Here is a 27,426-nt window from a genome sequence, read left to right as displayed (position 1 = left end):
CTTTGGAGGATGGGCTCAATCTCTATATAAGTCTCTGCATTTTAAAACGGACTTAGTACTTTCTTGTGGAACATAAAACTATGAAATCATCTCAAGTCCTGATTGCTTTTGCCTCTCTTCTTATTTTGCTAAGGTGTAATTTGATTATGGGTATTTCACACATGCAATGGACGTTTAACCTTATAGAATATATACCATTACCCAGATAGGAAGAAGAACACAGGAGTCCTTGGCAGACTCATGGAACAAAAGGAAACAAAAGACAGGGGGGACGAGGAACAAAAGGCAGGGCTCACTGAACAATAGGAGTTGGAAAGCAGGATCTGGTCTGCCTTGCGGTTAATCCAACCTCACGTTTTTTAAGGCTTCTTGCAACAAAGACGACACTACCACTACTTTATATTCTACTTAGTCTGAGGGTTGTCCATAGTTCTCAACTTTAATCACGTGAGTTACAGGAATACATCCCACATGCAAACAGTACTTTGTTTTAGAATAACCCTACTGGTGTTCTAAAGCAGTGGTTGGAAAACTATCATATGCCACCTATTTTTATAAATAGTTTTTTGGAACACAGCCATGCTCACTCATTTACATACTTTATCTATAGCTGCTTTTGTACTACAATGGCATAGAAGAGTAGTTGGGAGCCTTTGGCTGGCCCACAAAGTCTAAAATATTTATTATCTGGCTCTTTACAGAAAAAGTGGGCCAAACCTTATTCTAAAGGATATAAAATATTAATTATTTGGGGACATTAATTATTTGGGGTGTTCATTCACACCCCAAACATTTATATAACTCTCAATGAACAATTATATGTCGTACAAGTAGCTAAGAGATCCAACAACATTTTATACAACCATTAAAACAATGAGTTTGTATGAATTTTTACAACAAACTGAATGACTAACCTCCTTTTTATACGAAACAATTAGGACATCATTAACTTTTCCAAATGGCTGAAATGCTTTTCTAATTTCTTCTTCATTACAGCCATCCTCTGGTAATTCAGATATAAGAATAACTGAACCATAATGTAAAGCAAAGTCTTTCCGAAGCTATTAATGGAGTGAAAGAAAATTAAAAATAAACCACATTGAGTCATAAAGTACGGTAATAATAATCCCCTACATGATTTCTTAAACCATTACTCTTAATGCTCTAAAGGATCTTTCCTAAATATTCAACACAATTTTTCAATCACACTTTTAACATACATAACTTTTGAAAAATTTAAGAAAAGTGATAAGAAATATAATTTATATTTTTTAACCCAACAGTGGTAATCAGTTTACAGGTGCATTTTCCTGTTTATAGCATCTTATAATGAACAAGACCTATGGAATGATGTAAGGCCATTAAACAGCATTTTTTCTATATGAATCTATATGCCCCAACCATGTAGTAAAGTTGAAATTATAGCTTCATTCACCCTCTGTTCTAGTAATTGAAAATGATCTCTAGATAAGTATATTTTTAAAAAGTCATATATAACATAGATAATTTAAGTACACTTTAATATCAAATTTACCACCTATGTTAAAAATTAACCAAAAAGAGGCCGGGCGTGGTGGCTCACACCTGTAATCCTAGCACTCTGGGAGGCAGAGGCGGGCGGATCGTTCAAGGTCAGGAGTTCAGAAACCAGTCTGAGCAAAAGCAAGACCCCGTCTCTACTATAAATAGAAAGAAATTAATTGGCCAACTAATATATATAGAAATTAGCTGGGCATGGTGGCGCATGCCTGAAGTCCCAGCTACTCAGGAGGCTGAGACAGGAGGATTGCTTGAGCCCAGGAGTTTGAGGTTGCTGTGAGCTAGGTTGATGCCACTGCACTCACTCTAGCCTGGGCAACAAAGTGAGATTCTGTCTCAAAAAACAAAAAAAAAAATTAACCAAAAAGAAAACTTTTCCAAAAGTTCCACAGTAGTAGCCAGGCACCTGTAATCCCAGCTACTTGGTAGGTGATGCAGAGGATCACTTCAGCCCATGAATTCAAGACCAGTCTAGGAAACATAGTGAGATCCCATCTCAAAAAAAAAAAAAGTTCCTATGTCACCAAATAGAACTCTTAAAACAAAATGAAAAGAACTTTTGTATGTTATCTAGTCAGACTAATTCAGCCTTTTCAAAATTTTTCACATACTCAAAGTTTCTTCCCAAGAATGTTCTTCAATATTTTGTAATTACTGGTTAACTATTCTGAGTTTATCCTTCTAAATATAATCTTTGCAGCAGGGAACAGCAGTTGTTGACAGTCTGAATAATCGAGCCCATTAGGAGCTTCTCTGATGATAGTCTCAGGATGTTTTAATATCTTATTTAATAGTAATTTAATAAACATTCAATAAAACAGTATCTCAGTATAGTAACCAGATTGCAATCAAAATACACCAATAAATTAGTATTAGAAAATAGACTATTTACACTGTACAACAGAATATTTGACTTCTGAACTATACCACAAAAAATATAAAACATTAAAAAGATCAATTCTCAGTAGAAACTCACTTGTATTTCACTAACAAAGATTTTAAAAGCTCATTAATGCTGCTGGTGATTACATTCACTTCCCTAAACGGATACCAAAACCCATCACAACAATCTGCTTGAGGCCAGCAAAAAATGACAAGCCATCAAAATGTTCTGACACATTAAATGCCAAACCTCTAGCATTCCTAAACTACAGTATTTTGAATTATTAGTCTTTTATTATATTCGTAAACCAATAAAATAGTCCATATCAAAATAATTTAACACGTCATGATTTCCAATTTAATGTAAATATGGAATAAAAGATTCAGACAACTTTGTTTTCTATTTGTCATGATATATGCACACTTGTACTAATAAATTAAAGAATTACTGACCTTATGCTGGAGAGAAACAGCTTTATCAGACACCTGTTTACATTCCGGTAAGGTGTCATCTTCAACATTCTTTGATTTATAACGAGTAGAATGTCCTCCTAAATTTGAATCACTCTTTGTAGAACTTGTAGATTTAACTGATGCCTTTGTCCCACTACCAGTTTTAGGCTTTTGTGCAGGTGAGTGTCCTTTATCAACTGCTTCAAGATGCTTCTGTTTATTAAATTCTGTTCCATGCCCAGATCGTTGTACTACATCTTCTAATGCTTTTTTCCTATCTAGTAAAAAGATATAAAACATAATTTCAATCAAAAAGAACTTAAAGTAGGAACCATCTCATGACATTATAAAGAAAAAAAAATAGTATTTAGCACATGGAGCTATTCCAAAGCCACATAGAGAGCATGTACATGGAAAAAATTTGTAGTCTTTAACTGTTCACTCATATCTGCTTCTGCATACAATCTGCTGGACACATTGTTTTGGTTAAAAGTATAAAGAAAATCCAGCCTTACACAGGTAACATAGTTGGAAAAGGGAAGACCTCACAGAACTCTGAAAAGATCTTGGGGACGGTCCTCGGACCACAACTTGAGAACAACTGTCTTATACATTTAAAAGTATTTCCATTGCATTCAGTCTTTTAGGATACATTAAATACAGTAAGAGACGAGTTCAAAGTACTACCTAAAATTAACAGTGAGCACTTTCATTGTAGAAGGGTGTATATGTATATATAGGTATGTGTGTGTGTATATGAGCTATTTCTGAAAAGGTCATTAAATCAGTATTAAGACACAATTAACCTGAAATTTAATAATGACAAAACTTTTTAAATGAATTCATAGAAGTCTACAATCAATTATTAAGGCAAACTAAAATGCTTCTACATCCTTGGTTTTTAAATATGTTAGTGGATGGATATATTTGTCCACATTTCTTCTCAAAGTTACTAGACAGAATAATGAACTCTGTGGGTGTGGCTCTTCATGTAGCAATTCTAAAATCCAATAAAACAGAACATTACTTAAAATCCAAGCAAAAACAAATTTAAAAATTTAGTCAAACTACGTGGATTTAGTATTTCATGCCTTCAGTGTACCTGATGATCTCACTGATCTTCTTGACATCCTTTCAGGGCTAACTGATTGGTAGCATTTTGGACTACCTCTAAATGGATTTCTAATTCGATATGGTGAACGAGATCTGGATCTGGATCTGTATTTAGAAATGAAACGATGGCAAGTTCTTGGACTTCGACTTCTTGGTCTATATATGTAACGTATTGGGCTTCGAGATCGATGGAACCTGTGACTTGAGGTTGATCTCCTAGAACGTCTAGGACTGGGGGAATGAGAACGTCTTCTCGGAGTTTCATTTTCTTTTCTATTGCCCTCATTTCTATAAAGTAGGAAAAAAGTAAGATTCAGCAATTTAATGTAAGTTAAAATTATAGTGCATCACTTTCCTAAAAACAAACTATTAGCAATACCAAACTCTGATAACAGGTATTTACTTAAATAAAAAACCTATTTGTTATGATATAAAATAGCCAATGTAGCCTTATGGGTAAATTAGAAATAATCAGAACAAATTAGCCCTCCAACTGCTTGGAACTTCTATTTTCTAGTTTACAGAATATCATCATCAGTTTATTGTGCTTTTCCTGTACCAATATTACATGTAATTATGTTTTGAAAGTATTAAGTTATATAAAGAATTTAGGAAACAATTTACATAAACAAATATTTTCCAACAATTTTTTTCTGAAAGATTATGCAATCTATAAATACTTCTTTGACTTCTGTACGTGTGTGTGTGTGTGTGTATGCGTATACACATAAAACTGAGTGGGAAGCCCTAGGAGATACAGAATTAGTAAGACCACTCTCAGCATTCAAGGCATTTATAATCAAAGATATCACAAACATAAAATAATAATAAAGTCAGAATAAAATACTTTCAGAAAATACTAAAGAAAGTAGAAGTTCACAGAGGGGAGGGATCCCATTCAAGCTGGAAAGAATAAAGACTCATAGGTTTTTGCATCTGTCACTGTTTAAAAGTAAAAGTGAAAGTAAGACTCAATTCAAAAGAAAAAAACCTGTTTACTTTTAAAGATAATTAAGTTTTAATAATATCACTATTAAAAAAATTACCTTCTTGATGGGAGGATCTCAGGATTCCAGTCAGGATACCTATTTTGAGAATAAACAATGTTAACAAACAGCTAAAATAAGACTAAAAGGCTCAATTAATCTTTACCTGCTATATAACAGGAAGACTGTTCAAAACCTAAGTTTACATACTGATCTATTAACATATTAAAATATGAAAATATTTTTGAAAATAAAATATTTTGAGTGCCTAATTCAATAAATAATAAAGTATTATGCTAGTAAGTATAGCAGGATACACATTCCCCGTACCTTAAAGGCTTAAAAACTTACTTAAAACAAGCAGTATATGGACAAAAATATTAAAGAGGCACAGAATAGGTATAAGATACAAGCTTAGGTAAGGGTTAAAAGAAAAGAGTGAGTTTACCAACTTTACAGAACTCCAGAGAACACCATTCTTACATTCTATATGGCACCTCACAGAATTAGAACAGTACCCATAACTTGTGCCAAGTGGTCCTCGTACACATATCCAGTGAAAGAAATCAAAAGACAATTTATAGAAAAGGTTGCTTTTTGGGCATCCCTTAAAAAGAGCTACCAATAGGCATGGATCAGGTTAGATTTCACACAGTGGCAATTCATAAACTAAGAACTGGAGGCAAAACATGGATGTTCTATTCCAGGAACTGATCTGCCTGCAGCATGAAAATAATGAGAAGAAATTATAAGTAGGAAAACTTGGAGAGGTTGTCTTGGGTAGAGACAAATTCTGCCTCGAATTGAGAATTATGCCATTAGGTTCCTTGATTCTGAGGCTTTCAAATTTGGACTTAGCTACACTATCAGCAGCTACCCTAGGTTTTTAGGCTACATATCATGAGACTTCTCAGCTTCCATAACCGTGTAAGCCAATTCCCCTAATAAATCTATAGCTCAGATATCTAGTGGGTTCTGTTCCAGAACATTTCAATAAAGCAAGTGACATGAATTTTCTGGTTTCCCAGTGCATATAAAAGTTATGTTTATACTATGTTGTAGTGCATTAAGTATACAATAGCATTGTATCTAAAAAAATGTACATACCTTAATTTAAAACTACTTTATTGCTAAAAAATGTGAACGATAGGCCAGGCGCGGTGGCTCATGCCTGTAATCCTAGCACTCTGGGCGGATTGCTCACAGCCAGGAGTTTGAAACCAGACTGAGCAAGAGCGAGAACCCGGCTCTACTAAAAATAGAAATTAATTGGACAACTTAAAATATATAGAAAAAATTAGCAGGGTACAGTGGCTCATGCCTGTAGTCTCAGCTACCCAGGAAGCTGAGGCAGGAGGATCGCTTGAGCCCAAGAGTTTAAGATTGCTTTGAGTTAGGCTAACGCCACAGCACTGTAGCCCAGGTAAGAGAGTGAAGACTGTCTCCAAGAAAAAAAAAAAAAAAATGCTAATGACCATAAGCCTTTAGCAAATCATAATCAAAGATCACTGACCACGGATCACCATAACAGATATAACAATAACGAAAAAGTTTGAAATAGTGTACGAATTACCAAAATGTGACAAAAAGACATGAAGCAAGCATATACTGTTAGAAAAATAGCACTGACAGACTTGCTTGACTCAGGGTTGCCACAATCCTTCAATTTGTATAAAAGGCAGTATCTGCAAAGTACAATAAAGCACAATAAAATGAGATATGTCTGTATTTGTGTGTGTGTATAGATATCTTATTGATTGTATCTCTCTGGAGAACTCTAATATGCTGAAAATAGTTTAAAAAAGAAGTGAGGTAAAGCATTAAAGTGGCATGCATGGAAAGCACATGCTTTAAAATCAGGGTCCTATGTACATGAAAAAAATAATAGGTTTACTATATAAAAGGCTTTAATAAGCATATACATTAATTATTGTAAATTAATTAGGTAGAATCTTCTTCCTAGCACAAATGACGGCCTACAACAAAAATCACTCCCACATAAATGCCTCACCTTCAAAAAAATTAAGACATCCCATTGAATACCTGTGGGAAAATGTTGCTTAGAGGAGATACTCCATTTATAGTGGCAGTGAGGCATATCCAATTCAGTTAACTAATCATCTCCCTATGATAACCTATGTTTGTCTGTACAGCATTTATACTGGGAACTAACCACAATTTCCATTCTTTGTGATTCAGATAGGGATTTTCCCACTTTAAATACCAAGAGTAGTCACATGACACCAATTCAGTTGGAGTACCCTAATCCCATAACCACTATAATTGGTTTAGAAATGAACAACTAACCTAAAGCAGACCAAAAGAGACAAACCAAGGACTTCTCCTAGTTATGGGGAAAGTGCCCCCTTCCCCAAAAAAGCCAGCTATACAGATCACTTAAGTCCAGAACTATGGGGGCCACTTTGCAACATGGAAGAAGTGTGCCTGAGATCTCATGAGACCAACGCAGAAGAGAACAGCCAAGAAACAAATATTTCTGACACTGATTTTTCAGTATTCAATTCAATCATTCCTGAAACTAGAACTACCCCTTAAGTTTCCCAGTTAAATTAGCTTGTAAATTCTCTTACTTTAAAAACTACTTTGCGTTGGGTTTATAATTTGCAACTAGAAGGGTCCTGAATAATAATCTCAAAATCCATTTGCCCAAGTACATGTTGTTATCATTCTGGTGACTAGAAACCGTTTAATCATGCTAGGGGGAAACACAATTTAATGCTACTCCAAGAAACACAGGAGCATAGTATTAAAAATCACATTTTCCACTGCTATGGCTAAGAGGGGAAACCTTCAGAGGTACCGTGTTTCCCTGAAAATAAGACCTACCCATAAAATAAGCAGGATTTCTAAGCATGTGCACAATATAAGCCCTATCCCTAAACAAAGACTTAGTGATGGGCGTGGCTATGCAGACCAGCAGCCCTACTCATCTGCCCCATTGTAACAGCTACTACCCCTGTCAGGTCCCGCCATTCTGTGCATGCTGCAAGCTGAGGCTTTGAGGGGAAAGTCTCCTCAGTGAAGTGAGGAGGGGGATGCTCCACTTTAGGTATTGTGTGTCCCCAGGGGGAAGAAGCAAAGCTGTGGCTGCCATTTTACTATGATGATGTTCCAGAAGATGACTTAACTATATTTGAATAAATGTAGCTTGTATATTGTACAGTACTTAAAAAAAATAACAGATCCCCTGAAAATAAGCCCTAGGGTGTCTTCTTGAGGAAAAATAAATATAAGACATTGTCTTATTTTTGGGGAAACACAGTACTCTCTCTTAAAGGAGGAAAAGGTGAAAAAATTTAAGAACTAATGTTGAGGCCGGGCGCTGTGGCTCACGCCTGTAATCCTAGCTCTTGGGAGGCCGAGGCGGGCGGATTGCTCAAGGTCAGGAGTTCAAAACCAGCCTGAGCAAGAGCGAGACCCCGTCTCTACTATAAATAGAAAGAAATTAATTGGCCAACTGATACATATATAAAAAAATTAGCCGGGCATGGTGGTGCATGCCTGTAGTCCCAGCTACCCGGGAGGCTGAGGCAGAAGGATCACTTGAGCCCAGGAGTTTGAGGTTGCTGTGAGCTAGGCTGACGCCACGGCACTCACTCTAGCCTGGGCAACAAAGCGAGACTCTGTCTCAAAAAAAAAAAAAAAAAAAAAGAACTAATGTTGAGGAACTAAGACATCTAACTTGTTCATCCTTTACTTAAGGTTTATTCTGAAAACAGGTTCTAAGCCAGAGGAGAGCTTTAAATCTGAAATTAAACATTGGTGTTTGCTTTGCATTGTTTTTTAGTTATTTGTCCTTTGGGAAAGGGTGGATACAGGAGAAGGAAAGGTTACCTGCTCTAAAATAGATGAACTATCCTGGGGAAGGCAAGCTAGTAAAGCATGAACCAATTATATCAAAAGCCTATCTACTGAGAATTCAGTTATGAAGGAGTTAGAGGAAAAGATGACACTGAACTCTCCTCTTTTGGAAAAATCTTAAATATGCTTCTATAAAATTAATATTTTAACCAGGCAATAGCTTCCTAAAAATATTTTTCTCTAAAGTATCAGACTAAAGGTATTTAACAGTCATACCTGAATGTTAACTATTTTGTAGATGTGCTACCTAAAAAAAAGAAAAAGTGTTCTTACTGTTGATGTAATTGTCGACAGCTCTCAATATGAGTAGATGTATTTTGATGCTGAATCCAATCCTATTGTAAAAGGAAAAAAGTGTTGAAATTAGAATATTCCTCATGTTGACTAATGAATTAGGCTTTTTAAAGTGACAAAGGATTTTTTTTCAAAAATTAAACAAATCTACTTATAAATAGCATTTGGCTACTCAATAAAATATTCATAAAAGTGAAGGCTTCCAAACAAATGCACTTAATACCATACCTTGCTGATTCCACTTTAAAATATTTTAGTAGAGAAAACATTTTTAATAAATCACACCCACGGACAATCATTTTAAATCAATATATATTGATTATTAAACTTGGAGAAAATAAAAGCATGGATCAGAAAATAACTTATTTCTAATATAACACAACACTATAAAAAACACCAAAAATTCTATAAATAAAATGGTATCTGTGAAACAGCATCTTCAAAGAACAGTCTCTCCATGACTTATACCTCTAAAAATCAAACTAACATCAACAACCAAAAAAATACTACCTCAAAGGCCAGTACCATCCCAAACAAGACACTCACTATATTGGTAAATAAGATTAATAAAAATATGATCTTAGCATATCAAGGGTAAAAAAAAATATATGTATGAACAACTGCTGATCAAATCTAATTTATTTTCAAGATTTTAAGGAAAGTAACACCACTTCAAAGACACAATACCCCTTACATATAAAGTTTTACAATTAACAAAATGCTTTCTTATACATTACTTCATTTGCAAATAACTCTGCCCTAACATTACAATCTGTACCCATAAATAGCTCCAGAAGATACATCTGAATTAAAAAAAAAAAAAAAAGCCAATACAGTTTTCAAAGATACAGTTTCCAAAGTGAAACGATTAGTTAAAAGCCGTATGTACATTACTCAATGTTTTATTGTTCCTCCAGCACTTGAAGAAGCAGAAAACTTACTTCTATATTTTAAAACTTCCTTTGAGGAAAACGTTATTTGTTTCCATTTCAAAAACTTTTTAGTTTAAGTCATTGCTAATACAAACTAGAAGTTACCACAATTGACACTAATTTGGGATTCTGTCTTGGCAAGAACTATCTCAAATAAGTGCATGCTACTTGCAATACTCAGCTGCAATTTATATTCAACAAGTTATAACAAACCTTGAACTATTTCATTAAGCCATGGAAGTGACTGTGGACTGCAAAAAAGAAATGTTTGTATATCCTACTCAGTAATACAAATAGAAAGCTAGAAGAGATTGGCAGTTAAGAGTCTCCAGTAGTGCTAAACCCATGTCTTTGACATTAACTGGACACTTTACATCAAACAGACACACTGGTAAGTGGGTTGGGCATGATTTATTTGGACCATAAAGTGTTTTATTTGAATAAGTTGCCAACATTTAAAAATTCAGGAATTTTACTCCCAAATCCATATTTCCAGCCTTTTCAAAAAAACTATAAAGATACAATAACACTGGCTATCAATCTTATAGCAACTATCCATTGAAGATGATGGCTGTGCTATTTATATAAGACATACTCTCCAATTCAACACACACGTATACACATTGTCTGTCTTTTAACAGGCCTACTTCACTCACTGACATTACTTGCTTTAAGCTCAGTAAATGTACCTATGCCACCCCATACTGTTCTAGACTCTCTGGTAACAGTATTTAGATTAGATAATGGTCCAAAAGCACCACTGGCTCTCCAGAGAAAAAGTGATAATTACCTATTAAGCAGGAGATGATGCAAGGACTGTAGACTTAGGCAGGCTCAGAAATAAACTGTGAAATAAAACTGCGATACCTACCCATATCAGAAGTCACTCTCTATCTTCCAACCACCTCAACCATTTTTTGTTGGGTAGTACTTTCTCAAATTTAATTATTTCAGTCAGAAAGACATAGTTTCTAAACCAAGAAAAGTTCCTCCTCGAAAATCTAAAACCCAATTTAGGAAGGAAATACATTTCACATTTTGTCGTTACATTTTTTTTTTAACCTCAAGATAAGGTATATTGTTAAAGTATATCTTCAAGCTATATTTTAAAGACTCAGAGGTGGGGAACATAAATATTGTCGAATTTACTCAGTAGGAAAAAGTTTGCAATTGGTAATTTACATTTATTGGCTACATACTTATGAGACAGCAAAATATATCATAGAAACAAGAGAGGTAGTTTGTACCACCTAAACCCATGTGTACGAAGTGCTATTATTTGGCCATTTAGTTGTGAAGAATTCATTACTTAGATGAGCCCCATTCTGTTGTGCTATTTGTTCAAAGACGTGTGCTTTTTTAATGGCAATATCTGTCAATTCTAATACACATTAAATGACTTCCTCTCCCCTTGAATTTTTACTTTTATCACCATATTAACCCAGGCTTTTACCATTTAACATCTGAATAAAAATGGAAGCTTTCAATTAGGTGCCCTAACCAATCTCTTCTCATTCCTATTAACTCTGCACATTTCATTCAGATCTCCCTGGAATACACTTTTAACATGTCACTTAAATAAAAAGAAACTTAATTCGTTTCCTAATGCCTCTCACTTGAAGTCTAAATTCCTAGGATAGCTTTTCAAGGCCCTTCACGGTTATTTCTACTATGCTCATCACTCTTTCCCAATTGCCTCCTACCACAACGCAATGTAGTCTTTTCTCAGAACTGTTGCCTCTGTATGTTGTTGCTCCCATCTCAAATGTGACCCTTCCTCCCCTTTATATAAAGTTGTATCTAATGCCTCTTCATCTTCAATCTACCCTATCAAGTCTTCTCTACCAGATCATTCTACTCTAGACAGACTTAGTGCATTCAGCAACTGTCAATCATTAGTCTAACTAGACTATAAAATCTTTTGACATCAGGAAGCATATTTATACTTTTTTATCAAATATTGCTAGACACATAATAGGTATTGGTAAATTGATAATGCTGGCCTGATACAAGTCTGAAATCAAGATAGAAATATTAAATATCTCTCCCCTACAGCATACCCAAACAAGTTAAACAAATCACTAAACCATTTGTTGCCTTCTAATTTTTAAGAATTCCTTGAGTAAATAACTTTCTCAATGAGACTATATAAATTGCTTAAAAATATCTGAATTTTACATGGAAATTTTACACAGAAATTTTAGAATTTAGAATTTTACACAGAAATGAAGATTTCTGCCCCAGTACCTAATATAGAGTCAAGTATAAAACTGGTTTCCATATAAACACACTAAATAAATGTATACCTTTCCTATTAACAGAATAAAAATAAAAACTTCAGGTTCTTTCTTTCTTTCTTTCTTTGAGGCAGGGTCTCACTCTGTCACCCAGGCTGGAGTACAATGGCATGATCATAGCACATGGCAGCTCAAACTCCTGGGCTCAAGCAATCCTCCTGCCTTAGCCTCTTAAGTAGCTAGGACTACACATGTACACTATAATGTCTAATTTTTTTTTTTTTTTGGTAGAGATGGAGATCTCACTATGCTGCTCAGGCTGGTCTCAAACTCCTGGCCTCAAACAATCTTCCCATCTCAGCCTCCCAGAGTGCTGGGATTATAGGCATGAGCTACCTTGCCCAGCCCCAAGTTCTTTAAGATATATTTTCTTGAATTTATCATGATTAATTGAAAGTTCAAAATAAATGAAAAAACTATGTGGTTTTCCAGGCACAGGAATACAGAGAGCTTAATACTCAATTCAACACTTAGGCCAGGGCTACTTACAGATTACAACTAGGTGCTATGAATTATTATTTTTCATTTGCTATCCCCTTTGATGGGATAAGGCAACTATTACTAGAATTCAGCAACTCTGACTAAAATTGGGCAGAATGCTGCTTTCTTTTGCTGGAGTTAACCATAAAACAATAGCATCAGATCTAGGGATCAGATTCTTGTTGACTGAAACCTGGTGAATGTATAATAAAAAGAGAATGAAAGAGCAGCAATGGAAGGAGAAAAAAACAAGAGTATTAACATCTATAGATTTTTAAGCCTATTCAAAGTATACAACCAATTCAAGGTTATGGCCTTGAATCCAAGCTTCTCTCTATGGGAAGTACATTCCCTCCTGACCTTTACAATCTAAATCTACAAATCACATTAGTAAATAAAAGAAACAGTGGTTTCCATATATATAATAAGACTTACTTGAAAATTCCTGCTCAAATCTACCAATAATTACAATCAAATAGTATATTCTACATCATACTATTGTCAGTGCCTCTACAAAATATCCTTTAACTATACTATGAAAATTCTTCTAAATCTTATATTTTAAAGATTTTCTCTACAAATTTCTACCTTTTTACATTCTATTTTCTGAGCCCACAGCTGATCCCAAAACAATTTATTCATCTTGACTCCTTTTTGCTATGAAGTGATTTTATGAAGCTTCTCCTCAAGAAATACTAAAAATCACTTATCTATATAAAGTCAAAAAATATTTAAATCAATTGTCTTTAGCCCAATACAGGCAGGCATGTACAAGGCTATCATACAGTCTCTTAAAAGTGTGCAATACAAATGGGTTATACTAACTTTTATATTTTTATGCTAACAGACTCTCTTAGAGAAAGGTGATTCCATGTGACACTGTTTTATAAGTACACAGTTTATATTATATAAATTTTATGTTGCATAAGTGGGATAACTTGTTCAAAATAAACAGACAAACCATGTGGTGTGCTCAGTCATAGGAATGGGCCAGGGCTACTTGAGATTACAACTAAGTGTTAACTAATTAATTTCTGCCATTTCCTTAATGCCTAGTTAACACCAGAATTCATGACAGAATTTAGGGAAAACTTGGGCGCTGAGCATCATTATACAGTGATCTTTAAAAACACTCACCTTCAAATGACTACATTCTACGTTACACAGAGAACACAAATGTGGAAATATTCTTGGAGATGCTGCATAATAATCATTCATCATAGAAGGAGTTGGAAGTCTCTTCATCTTCTGGGCATCAGCATGTGAAAATTTTGGTAGCCATGATGCTTTCACAATACCAAAGGGAGACTGAATGGGAATGTCAGCCTCTGACTGATAATTCTTTTTACTTCCTCTTGATCCAACATGCACATTAGACGAATTAATCACAGGTTCATGTGGGATCCGCTCCTGTTGCCTTACAGCTGAAATTAATTCAGATGAAAAAGGTTGCTGGTTCATAGACGGAGGAATCAGAGACTGACTCATTGTCTGGCTAACTGTTTGGCTAATGGACTGGCTGACAGATTTTACAGGTTCAAGGACTGATTGTCCTGAAATGTGTAAGCCTGACATCTTGGTTCCACTCTCAACTGGGAAAAAGGACTGATTATTTGAGGACTCACCAGGGAAGTCCATGTGGCGAAATACATCTTCAACAGGAAACATAGAATTACACATCACATTTGGAGCGGGAACAGATGCAGAAATTCCCTGCTGTGAGTGAAATTCATTCTTGACCTCATCAGTTGGAATTTCAGGATCATAAATACATACTTCAAGTGGATCTTCTGTGTAGCCATATTTGCTCGCGTGCCCATAATCAATCACATTACTTGAAACTGCTTCACTACCAAGTGTTTCTTTATTTCTGCTATGAGAAGGTAAATTAGGTAATTGGCGCCCCATTTTTCGCATTCTTATATCCCTCAAAATTAATGGCATATTTTCAGGAGTTAGCTGTTCATCAGGATAGCGACTAAGTTCTTCTAAGTCTTCATTAGATAATCCAAAGCTTGCTAAGATACTTGAGGCACTCTCTTTTGTATAGCGGCTCTGTACTTTAGGACTCTGATCTGTAACTTGCGTTAAAGAACTCTGTTTCACTCCCACCGATGCAGATAGATGAGGCTCTTCATCCCAACGGCTACAATGAGGCTTCCCCTTCTTTTGTTGTGCTTCATGAAAATCCAATTTTTCTTTGGTCAATCTTGGATCAGTTCGGTGTTGAGTTACCTCAACATTCATTCTCTGTGGTCCCATATTCTGATAAGATTCATGGCCAGCAAATCTATGTGGAATTCCACGGGCTCTCCCTGCTGGATAAAATCTTGGAAGACCCATAGATCCAGGCCTCATAAATGGTCCTGGAGGCCTCATCCCAGAAGGGTTAGGTGCTCGTGGCCTTTGAATTGGAAAGTTTCCTCGAGGATTAAACCTGGGTCTCGACGTGGCTATTTTCAAGAAAGCCTGATTTAATAAAGTGTAAGGTGGTGTTGAACCATGTGAGGCAACGGCATTCAGCTGCTGAAGCGCCAACTGAGTCTTAATCTGAGCAAAGTGCAAAGGAGATGGGCACAACAGAAGTGGGTTTGCAATGCCCAGGTTCAAGGAATTCACAAGTGGTGCGAAATTTTCCAAGAATAACACAAAGCTGAAAGTTAAAACACAAATATTAGATCATTTTAACTCAAACTACTTCATGAAGTGGGTTCTACAGCCAGTGTAAAACATTTTGAAATAAAGTCACGAAACCATTCTGCATTCCACATATTTTAAGAGTAAGGGCTTACGAGGATTTTTAATTTCCCCCAAAACTTTCTCCTCTTCTCTTTCCCAAATCCAGAATATAAACCCCAAATCTCAAACCAGCGTTCGTGTATATTTTGTTGCACTGGGTGCTGTTCTAGGTGCTAAGCAGTAATTACAACTCCTTTTAAATAATCTGGAAAAACACTGGAGATTTATTTCACGCTTTAATACTGGGGAAAAAAAAGATGAAGGTATTAAAATACTTAGAAATGCACACACTTAATATGTATGTTATCAGACACTCAGACGATGAAAATAAGAACTGTAAGCCTGAAATTTCATAAGACCCATTTCACTAAGACAGTTTTCCTTGGAATCAGCCTTCATACCTAATAAATTTCACATGGCAATTACACTTATGTCGTTGTCATTAGTTGTTTCTTCTAAGACAATTTATCACCAATAACTTAACAACAGTCTGATAAAACAGTATGTAATAGCATGGAATTAGTTATAACATAGAACACAATATGTAACAAAACCAGTAATCCTTCCCTTGGATTCCCTCCATAGTCAGAATACAGGCAATACATATGGATGATAACAATGATTAACTTTATAGAGCACCGTCTATGTGTCAGTTACTGTTATAAGAACTTGACATGGATCGAGTCATTTAATTCTCAGAACCACCCCAAGATATGTACAATTTTACAGAAGAGGACACTAAAGCAAACATATTAAGTAATTTACAAAGACAAGTGGTCATGTTGGGATTTGCATTCAAGGTAATCTGGCCCCATAATCTATGCTCTTAACCACTAATAGATGTGAATGAGAATAATTTACAGCTTTTCCATGCATTGTATTAGTTAAAACTGATTGCATCAGAGTGCAACACTACCCACTCTAACCCACTGCTCAGAAAATAGTATTTTAGCTATCACTCAGGACCAAGGTCAGCAGCCACATAACTTGCCTTCCTTCTTCCAGTTTAAAAAAAGCACAGGTAGAGCCTGTGTTGTCTATCAGGTCCCTATCTTTATATCTGATCAAATTGCAGGGTGGGAAGGGTGAGGTCTGGAGACACCTATGCTTGTTATCAAAATCCACACTATGGATCCTATTTACTATCAACAATTTCTGGTTTCAGTTACAATTTCACCCATTACTCTACTATATATTTTTCCCTTGTTTATACAAAATGTTTGTGAAACGCTAATTCTGCTGGGAAATGGGCTTTATCTGGTAAACACTCTCCCTTCCAGCCATTTTGCATGCTGCCACAGCATTTAATCTTCATAAAAGGACATTTTTACCATATTACTCCTCTGTTCAAAAATCCAAAAGTATCTCATTCCCTTTATTTCTTAGCCTTATGTTTAAGGTACAACCAATGTAGCCCATCTCTACCTTTAACATTCTCTCAGACACATATCTCGACTATGCCTTTGCTCCTATTCTTCTAGTCCCAACTTCCTTTATCTCTTCCAATCAAAAACAAACAAAACAACCTTGCCCTGGATGCTGACTTACTTGACTTTACTCATCACTCAAGGTCAGCCTCCATTAAACCTCCCTTGACCAGCAAGGCCCAGAGTTGAGTCTCCCAACAATCTTTCTTATTTATTGCTCGCACCATTTTTGGACTCATAACTTTTATTATCTTATGTTTCTGTGCTCATATGCATAGTATTTTTCAACAATCTAGTGTCCAGCCGGGCGTAATTGCTCACATCTGTAATCTTAGCACTCGGGGACGCTGAGGTGGGAGGATTGCTTGAGGTCAGGAGTTTGAGACCAGCCTATAGGCACGAGCCACTGCGCCCATCCCTAACATGGATCTCTTGAGCCCAGGAGTTTGAGGTTGCAGTAAGCTGTGATGAGGCCACTGCACTCTAGCCAGAGTGACAGAGCAAGACTCTGTCTAAAAAAAATCTAGTGTCACCTGAAAGTATAGGTTCATTAAATCTTATCTCCCAAGCATTTAGACCCTATTCCTACTCAAAAGACCGTCAAATATTTGTTAAACTATTTGAATGATCACATCAAAGTCCTCATTATTAACATGCAGATTATTAATTTTCAAATTAGAATGAAACACAAAGAATGACAAAGGCTTTTGATTCACCAAATACAGCAGCAGACACAAGGTTACAGAAAAATAATACCCAAATTCTCTGTAAAAAATGTTCACTTAAATAAGCTCCTCATCTTTTAAAGAAATCATAAATCATATGACACTCTCTGCGTATCTTCTACATAATTACTTCCAAGAACTTTGTCTTTACTCAATCCTAAGAAACAAACATCACTTATGTAAACAGTTTGTCATCTAGTTAGTCAAACCTTTTCTGCACTACTTTCCCAATTTGGTGAAGACTCTCTTAAGTTCACAAGCAAAAGCTCTTCTAAATACTGTTTCTCCCCCAAAATAAACCAGAAAAGCAACAAATTTCAATCAGAGTCATCTAATTTCTGTATGTAACTGTGAACAAGCATCAGTTGGAAGTATCTACATTTTAAATTCTTTAAAGGCAAAAGTCTATCTATGTATTTCCTAATATGCCTAGCTTGCCTTAAACTGACACATGTACACATTTATAGAACATAAGAGAGCAGCCTTTTTCACAAACTGTATTGTCCAGAATATTGGTGTCCTGTAAGACTAGTCTTCTACAAATAAGTTCCCTGGTCAAGGAAGTTTGAAATGTGCTGTACTTGCTTCTTAGAGGCACCTAAGGCCTATTAGTATATTAAAAGGTTCTGAGAAGCCCTGTTGTTTATCAAAAACCTTTTTTTTTCATTTTTATTTGCCAAACTGGAGTTTTTCTTCATATATATACTCAACAATGATGTCTGAAATATTTAGTAGCCAGGAAAGCACAAACAATGAACAATTAGAATATAGTGTAGAAGCAGAATCCTGAGCCTCTCCTTCCTCCATCCTCCTTAAGCTCTTAGCTGCTGTTGTTAACATGAGGAGGCAGTGATGTGGCAGCCCTAGACGAGAGACTAGAAGAATGGAGGACATAAGGGTTCACCCTTGGAGCAGCAGCTGCTTGCTAATCAAAACACAATTATTTCCACATTTTAACAACTGGCATAGTTGTATATATCAGTTGTAGTCACTGAATATCAGTTCTGAAAAGATCAGTCTTTTACAGAACAGCCTGGAATTCACATAAAAAGAATTATAAGGCCTTTTCCCAGTTAACGAATTTCAACTATTAACAAGCAGAAGTTTGGCTAGTTTGCAATTTTTAGGAGTCTTTAAAAAAAATCACATTACAGCTCCCATATGGTTAGTCCCATCCTGAAATCTAATACAATGAGGACAGAGTAGTAAGTTAACACCCTGGTTTGCCCTAAGAGTTATCTCTCCCTTCTCTCTTGGGAAGACAAGTAAGAGGCCTGTTAAGAATACTGATTATTAAGCATTCTGGTCCAGGTCCAGTGGTAGGAAAGTTTCTCTTTCGACATCCATTTCCTGGGAAACCCACCATTACAAATTATAAGCCCATGTTAGTCTTCTAATTGGTCACTTCTACCAATTTCCTTTTTGAGAGCAAATTTCTTTAATCCTCCTGAACTTTAAGCCAAAACTTCTCCTAACTTATCCCAAGATTCCTTACAAATTTCATGCTTTTAAGTCTAGTATATTTTATATCACTTAATTTGTATTTAGTAATATTTTCAGATAGTAATACATTGAAAGAAAATTGCTGAACACCTTCTTTTTTTTTTTTTTTTTGAGACAGAGTCTCACTTTGTTGCCCAGGCTAGAGTGAGTGCCGTGGTGTCAGCCTAGCTCACAGCAACCTCAATCTCCTGGGCTCAAGTGATCCCGCTGCCTCAGCCTCCCAAGTAGCTGGGACTACAGGCATGCGCCACCATGCCCGGCTGATTTTTTCTATATATTAGTTGGCCAATTAATTTCTTTCTATTTATAATAGAGACGGGGTCTCGCTCTAGCTCAGGCTGGTTTCGAACTCCTGACCTCAAGCAATCTGCCCGCCTCAGCCTCCCAGAGTGCTAGGATTACAGGCGTGAGCCACCGCGCCCGGCCTTGAACACCTTCTTAAGCTATAGTATCATTAGTAATCCTGGTAGAGAAGTTTCTAATGAAGTAGTTCATGAAAACAATATCATTAAAAGAGGAATTATGATCAATTACTTTAAATTCATTCAGTTGTTCCAGCTCTATTACAATGTCCACTAAAATTATGTTAATTTTAAATTAGAAGCATGACACACAATGTTCGGCATTGGTAAACACTAACCGATACTTACGGATGAATATCTGAAACCATGGAAAGCACCAAACCCTATAAATGTTTTCTCCTATACATACATACATACTCACGATAATTTAATTTAGTCACAGTAACAGATTAACAACAATAAAAGAGAATATATGCTATAATGAAAGTTATGTGGTTTCTCCTCTCAAAATATCTCATCATAACTGTACTCACCTATTTTTGGACTGTGATTGACCTCAGGTAACTGAAAATGCAGAAAGCAAAAATGTGGATAAAGGGAGACTACTGTATATTTATATTTCATCTGAATAATTTTCATTTTTATTAAAGATGTTAAGTACATTTTTAATAATTTAGGAAAGTTAGTCTTCTCTCTTACAGCTATCATTCACATCTATTCCAAATAAAACGTGTGACTAAAAGGATGTTTATATCTGAAACTTCCTATTTATTATTATAAACTTTCCTTTTGCAATTATATAATTCTCAAGCCTTATTTTTTAAAATCTAACTTAAAGGCAAGCAAATCCCATCATCAGCACCTTTCTTTGCTTTGATGCTTAACTTTTATGTCTTCCTCAGTCAACTCAAGGGATTAAAATTCCAAAATCAAATATCAGGTCTTTAAGGATATTAAAAAAAAACAAACAAAAAACAACCTAGGTACGCCTAAAAAAGATTAGAGAAAAAGTCTTCTTAGCAATAAATATATCAGAGTACCTTCAAACCCAAGCTTGTTATTACTTGTTATTCATACAATTACTGACATCACCAGTCTAGGTGGGGAAAGACCAAAGTTATTAAACCAGTGCAGATTCCTTCTTTCATAAAGCCAGCTAACATTCCACTTTAAGATGAAGCTAATATCTTACAAGAATTAGAAAAAACAAAATGATAAAATATATAGTTAGAAATCTGCAAGTTTCCCTTTTCACATCTCTGCAAGTAAGAGGGTTTGCAGAAAGATTATAAACTGGTTGAAAAAACTACACTATATCTGTATTTTCAGCTGTAAAAGAGAATGCATTCCTGGTAAGATATATATTGTAAGGATAAGAACTAGTGAGTAAAAAAAAACCCTTCAAGTTTTCATTTTTTAAATTAACATATGAACAAAAAAATCAATTAAATGCTGGTTAAAGATAAACTAGCCATACAGTAGTATTACATATGTAAGTATATAAACAGTATGACTATTACCTATGTATAAATCAAGCTGGTTCCTAACCTCAAAATAGGATATGTAATAGAGCCACAAGTACTTCAAAATTCTGCTGTTGCAAGTAAAGAAACCAAAGAGGTTTTCACCAAGGATGGCATTCACTGATTTAACAATAATTTTTAAATATTGTTAAATATCATAGAATTTCTACAATGGAGGTAACAAGTGATAGCCAATTATTCAGGACAAATGTTTTATACAGTAAATATAACCTTTATTATCTATAACCATTAAAGAACATGCCATTTCCTGGATAACAGAGGTTTCTAATAGCACAGAAGGTAATCCTCTACATTTCCATTCAAATTTTTTTAAGATGAATACTTCCTAATATATACTTCAGCAGGGAATTTTGAGTTTTTCATTTTCCTTATTCTCCCAGCCATGGAGTTTATAGCATCCACTGCCCTACAGAGAAATATAGCCTAGAATTTAAAAAAATCACCTGAGGTTCTAAAAGAATTATTTTTTCAGACTGAGAGCATAGGCCACAGTACAGGAGTTCCCCTTATCCAGAGCTTTGCTTTCCAGTTTCAGTTACTTGCTGTCAACAAGAAGGGTTTTGAGAGACCACATTTATCTAACTTTTATTATAATACTATTATAATTACTCTATTTTTAGTTATTATTGTTAATCTCTTATGGTGCCTAATCTATTAATTGAACTTAGGTATATATACATAGGAAAAAAATCTATCTATAGGATTTGGGTACTATCTGTTTTAGGCATCCACTGGGGTTCTTGGAAAGTATCTCCCTCAGAGAAGGGGGTACTACTGCACTGAAATGATTTTAATGACCAGAAGCAGGAAGCACACAGAAAAGGTATGGAAACTCCTGGGTTGGAAACTGCAGAATTTGGAGACTAAAATAGAGGGCAAATTGTTGAAAGTTGAAAACAGGAGGTAGAACAACACAATAGAAAAGTGTTCAGGAGATTTTTCGGAAATAGTAAATTCAAAACGTGAAAACCTGTCATCCAATTTTCAAAAAGCCTATGACCCAAAAATGTTAAAAATACTATTTATGGATTTCAGAATCCAGGCCTTTAAGACCTCAATTTACATGGCTGTGATAATAACCTCTCTTCTCCCCTATCCAATTTTTAGCTATTGGCTCTCTTACACTGCTACATGCCTAATGCTTTTTGCTGCTATCATCACTTCTATATATCTCAGGTTTGGTAAATACTGATTTTTATTGTTTCTGTTTTATTTTTTGGCAGACAGGAGCATTTAGTAGGCAATTGCAGTAGGTCAGAAAATTCATTCTCAGAGGTGTCCAAATCCTACATGCCACTATGGGATGGGGTGAGGAGATATAATATCACAGTAGAGCCCTCTCTTTCCCCTTCTTTCTCATTTTAGTGGAATGAGTTCAGAATCATTCATTCAATTCATTAAACATTTTTTGAGAACCTAACATGACAGTCACTCTGCTAGTTCCTGGAGTTTCAAAGTCAAATAAAATATGGTTTCTATAACCAAAGTGCTAACAATCGCCCAAGAAAAACAAAATCAACTGCAGTACAATTTGTTAGTTTTATGACACTGCTTAAGTATCAGAAAAGGATTTCTGGAAGAGGCAATAAATGCTTGAATTGAGTTTTATGGATGGTATCTTCTACAGTTTTGAAGGAAATGGGAGAAATGAGATGTATCAAATAACAAGGCCTTACTAAACATGTGTTTATCAGATTTCCAAAATTTAAAATATCCTGGATAAAGTTTCTAAATAAAATACTATTAGACAATTGTGCTAGAATGGCAAAAATAAATTATAACAAACTTATTAACTGCATATTTCTATAAAATTCTGGACCAGATACCTTCAGTTAAAACATTTGAATCTTCAAATAGTAAACACTATTTGATAAAATCACCTACGAAGACAGGCAAAAAAAATTTGTTAGGACCTTATATTCCTTATGCCAACCATTAGCTACTGTTAGTGGCTTTGAACTGTCTCCCAAAACTATCCATTCTCAATCCTCTGCTCTCTACACCAATTCCCTTAATCACCAAGGTTCAAAAAAAAATTTATTCTCCATTTCTAACTAATTACAAAATTCCGTGTATTCCTGTCAACACTTCTTATACGTACTTTTCTTTTCCTGCTCACTGCCATCACCATCCCATTATAATCCCTTTTCACTCTATACCACAGCTGGCCTCCATCCCAATTCATTCTGTCATTAACACCTTTTTCTTGGCTTTTATAAACTTTAAATCTACAGTTATCTACACAGATTCACAGATGCACTGGCATAAAAAGGCAAATGTTAGACTCAAGTTCTTAACAAGTAAAATAATGTGCTTCGGATTTTCTTTAATATAATCTACTTTAATATAATCTACTCTTGATGAAACAAGAGTAGTAAAAAAAAAAAGGTGGGGGGAGAGTAAACGACCACCAATGAGTTATTCAAAATGGTTTCATTCTGCTCAATCTAATCTAACATTATCATACCAAGGTCTAAGAGACCAAAATCAGCTAATGTTGTGATTAACAAGCAATGTCTAAATAATAAATTCAGATTTAAGTCTAAAATCTCATTTTAATTATTCCCTATACCCGTCCTTTCCAGTTGACTTTTTATTTTTTGAGACAGGGTCTTACTCTATTGCCCGGGTTAGAATGGAGTGGCATCATCATAGCTCACTGCAGCCTTGAACTCCAGAGCTCAAGTGATCCTCCTGCCTCAGCCTCAGTAGCTGAGACTATAGGAGCACGTCACCCTGTCTAGCTAATATTTCTGTTTTTTGTAGAGACAGGGTCTCACTATGTTGACAGGCTGGTCTCGAATTCCTGGCCTCAAGTGATCCTCTTAGTCTTGGCCTCCCAAAGTGCTAGCGTTATAGGTTTAAGTCACCACACTCAGCCTCCACTTGACTTTTTATGAATTACTAAACAGTTCCATATTTCATTGTCTCTGTTTTATTCTACCTTATGGTAGAAAAAAAAATAACTTATAAAGTGAAGAAAATAAAATTAAGCAAAACAAGCAAATGGTTCTTGATAAGAAAACCTATGATTAAGAATTAGGTTATGCCACACCAAAGAAAATAAACCATAAACCCTTGGCTTTTCTAGAGTGATAACAATGCAACCTAAAGAAAAAAAAAAAGGTGACAAGGAACAAGAACCAAAAGGGCAAATTTGGCATTAACACCTGCAAAACAACCAAACATATTAAGACAGTCATTATAAAGCCTTTTTCATTTAACCCCAAGAGCTCTGGTCATAAAAAGGTTTGCTCATCCAGAGGAATTTATGAATAGCATCTTATGAAATCATTAAATTTACTTGGAAAATCCTGAGTTGAGATCTGAGTTCTTAACTATAAACTCCTTTGAAAAGAACTGCAATAGGGCTGGGCCCGGTGGCTCACACCTAGTAATCCTAGCACTCTGGGAGGCCAAGGCGGCGGATCAATTAAAGTCAGGAGTTCAAAACCAGCTTGAGCAAGAGCGAGACCCTGTCTCTACTATAAATAGAAAGAAATTAATTGGCCAACTAAAAATATATATTAAAAAAAAATTAGCAGGGCATGGTGGCGCATGCCTGTAGTCCCAGCTACTCAGGGCAGTAGGATTGCTTGAGCCCAGGAGTTTGAGGTTGCTGTGAGCTAGGCTGACGCCATGGCACTCACTCTAGCCTGGGCAACAAAGCGAGACTCTATCTCAAAAACAAAAAAAAAAAGGCCAAAATGTTGTCCCTTCAAGGAAATAGTCAAAGAAACAGAAAGCAAAAACAGGCAGAAATCAGAACCATTATTTGGTGTCACAAAGGACATTACAAATTTCATTGCTACCTGAAAGGTTCAATGAACACATTTCAGATTTGAAACAAAATGAAAGATCACTTGCTAATGCACAATGCTAGGAACAGATCACCAAGAGAACCAGGCATTAATAACCTCATATAGCAACAATTTAATATTATTTCCAAGAAAACAACTTTTTGATAAATGGGGTATTATCAGATATACCTTTTTGTTTTTTAGGAACATGTGCACTGCATACAGAAATAGGTCTACAGAGCACAATATTACATTCATTGTAAATGAGGTTCCCCTGGAGATCTGCACTGGTGGTCCTACTTACCTCACTGCCTCTAATAAATATAATGAATTAGTCCAAGAGAAATCACCTGATCCAAGTTATAATAAAGGAATCTTCCCTAGGATTTTTTAACTAAAAATGAGGAAAGTGGAAAATGCTCATAAAACTCAAAGCCGCTGACAACTGTATTTACTGCCTTACTGAGAAAGCAGTAAACACTGAAACAAACAACAACAACAAAATACCACTATAACAGAGGTAAGCAGGACCAAGAAGTAAACACAATATTGAAGATATTCGATACCCAGGTCCAATTGTTCCTGAAGCCTAACTGCATCTTTGCTCTCCCTGCCATTTGGTTATGTTGTTTTCTTTTTTCATGGAGTACATGGGCCAAAAATGTCCCCATTCACCTGAAGTAGACTCTAAAATCTTCAATTAAGCATACCTAAACTGACTAAATGCCTTAAAATGCCAAAAGGCCCAAAATCTTTACAAAATACAAAAGAATATATATACCGTGTTTCCCTTAAAATAAGACAGGGTCTTATATTTATTTTTCCTCAAGAAGACATCCTAGGGCTTATTTTCAGGGGATGTGTTATTTTCCCCTCAGAGCCTCAGCCTGCAGCACACACAGGAGCTGCCCTAGTTGGGGGGGCTGCCCACACCTTTACGGTCACCTCTGGGATAGTAGCTGTCACGATGGGGCAAATGAGAAGGGCTGCTTGTCTTCTTTACCGCTCTGCAAGGAAATGCATGGGTTGTGCAGATATGCTGTGTAGCCACGCCCATCACTAGGTCTTATTTTCAGGGTAAGGCTTATATTGCACAAATGCTTAGAAATCCTGCTAGGGCTTATTTTATGGGTAAGTCTTATTTTGGGGGAAACACGGTAGAATACTATCTTTTGTGTTTTTAAAAAAAAGAAATAATAAAATATACGTATATCTGCTTATGGTTAAAAATAAACAGTAAAGATAACACAGCAAACAATGAAGCTGGTTACCTACAAAGGTAACAATGGATAGAAAGGATTAAAGGGATATGGGAATGATATTTCATGGAGTACAACTTACTGTATAGTTTTCACCTTTGGAAGCATTGTTAAATCTACATTATTTTTTAAAAATTAAATTAGTAAAGATGGAAGGAAATAACTAAAACTGAAAGCAAACTAAATCATATTTCTAATGATTACCACAACTCACTGAAGAGGGAAAAGAAAACTAATTCAACTATGAACCCATTATTCAGTTGATACACCCTCAGTTTTGGTAAAACTAGGAGAAAGGTAAGAATAACAAATTTTCACTCTTCAGAGTAAGTTTGGTTTCTGTAGTGGCACAGATAAAGCAATTGACTGAAATGACTTTAGACATGTTCTAGGTTTGAGCAAATAAGCAAATGTTTTGATGGTGCTGGGAACCAGGTCTATCACTGTGAATACAAATATGATATGGCAGAAAGCAAGAAAGAAATGAACAGTAATAAATTATATAACACTGAAAATCCTAAAAGTCGTAAGTCCATAGCAATAAACCAATCAATGGGGGAGAAGGGAAAGCTCTTACATTGTGCTGAGTACCAAAGAGTAAATGTAGAACAGCTAGAGTGGAAAATTATTTTGTAACCATCACAATAAAGAATGGCTCAGGCAAGAATCACGAGTAGGTATTATATACAGAGGGAAATTTTGATGAGTAGGACATTTGCAGTCTTAAAATGTCTCTCCAGAGATTGATTTAAGATGGGAGGAACCAAACACTTTAATATCAAAACATATAATCAAACATAGTATCACCCATGAAGGGCAGATGGACATCATGTACCTCCAGATGTACACTGGGGACATATCATCACTTACGTGATTTTTCTGTCCAGGGATGCATATGCTGAATCTAATCAAGAACATCAGACAAATCCAAAATGAGAAATGTTGCATTAAAGAGCAGGTTGTATTCTTCAAAAATATTGTTCCAGATTAAAGACAACATGACAACTAAATGTAATATCTGATCTTTGATCTTGTACTGGAGGAAAAAATTGCTATAAAGAATATTACTGGGGCCGGGCGCTGTGGCTCACGCCTGTAATCCTAGCTCTTGGGAGGCCGAGGCGGGCGGATTGCTCAAGGTCAGGAGTTCAAAACCAGCCTGAGCAAGAGTGAGACCCCGTCTCTACTATAAATACAAAGAAATTAATTGGCCAACTGATATATATATAAAAAATTAGCCGGGCATGGTGGCGCATGCCTGTAGTCCCA

At 35.6% G+C, this 27,426-nt stretch overlaps 1 protein-coding gene across 6 annotated transcripts in view; it reads right to left on the bottom strand.

Moving 5' to 3' along the window:
• ZNF638 (zinc finger protein 638) overlaps positions 1-27,426 on the bottom strand; it is a 121,970-nt gene that overhangs the window by 48,942 nt on the left and 45,602 nt on the right. For 5 of the 6 annotated variants that reach the window (XM_012750062.2, XM_012750066.2, XM_012750065.2 and 2 more), the window contains exons 2-7: positions 13,996-15,511; positions 9,129-9,190; positions 5,034-5,072; positions 3,977-4,275; positions 2,875-3,152; positions 915-1,061 (exon numbers count right to left, since the gene is read on the bottom strand). In XM_012750062.2, coding sequence (XP_012605516.2) covers positions 915-1,061; positions 2,875-3,152; positions 3,977-4,275; positions 5,034-5,072; positions 9,129-9,190; positions 13,996-15,511 — 2,341 coding nt within the window. The remainder of the gene's footprint in view (positions 1-914; positions 1,062-2,874; positions 3,153-3,976; positions 4,276-5,033; positions 5,073-9,128; positions 9,191-13,995; positions 15,512-27,426) is intronic. The other variant, XM_012750068.2, reaches the window with a different exon arrangement.

The sequence above is a fragment of the Microcebus murinus genome, chromosome 3 (assembly GCF_040939455.1).
Source record: "Microcebus murinus isolate Inina chromosome 3, M.murinus_Inina_mat1.0, whole genome shotgun sequence".
Classification (NCBI taxonomy): Eukaryota; Metazoa; Chordata; class Mammalia; order Primates; family Cheirogaleidae; genus Microcebus; species Microcebus murinus.
Note: the sequence above shows the minus strand (reverse complement) of the source record. Positions and strands in the feature narration are given on the sequence as shown.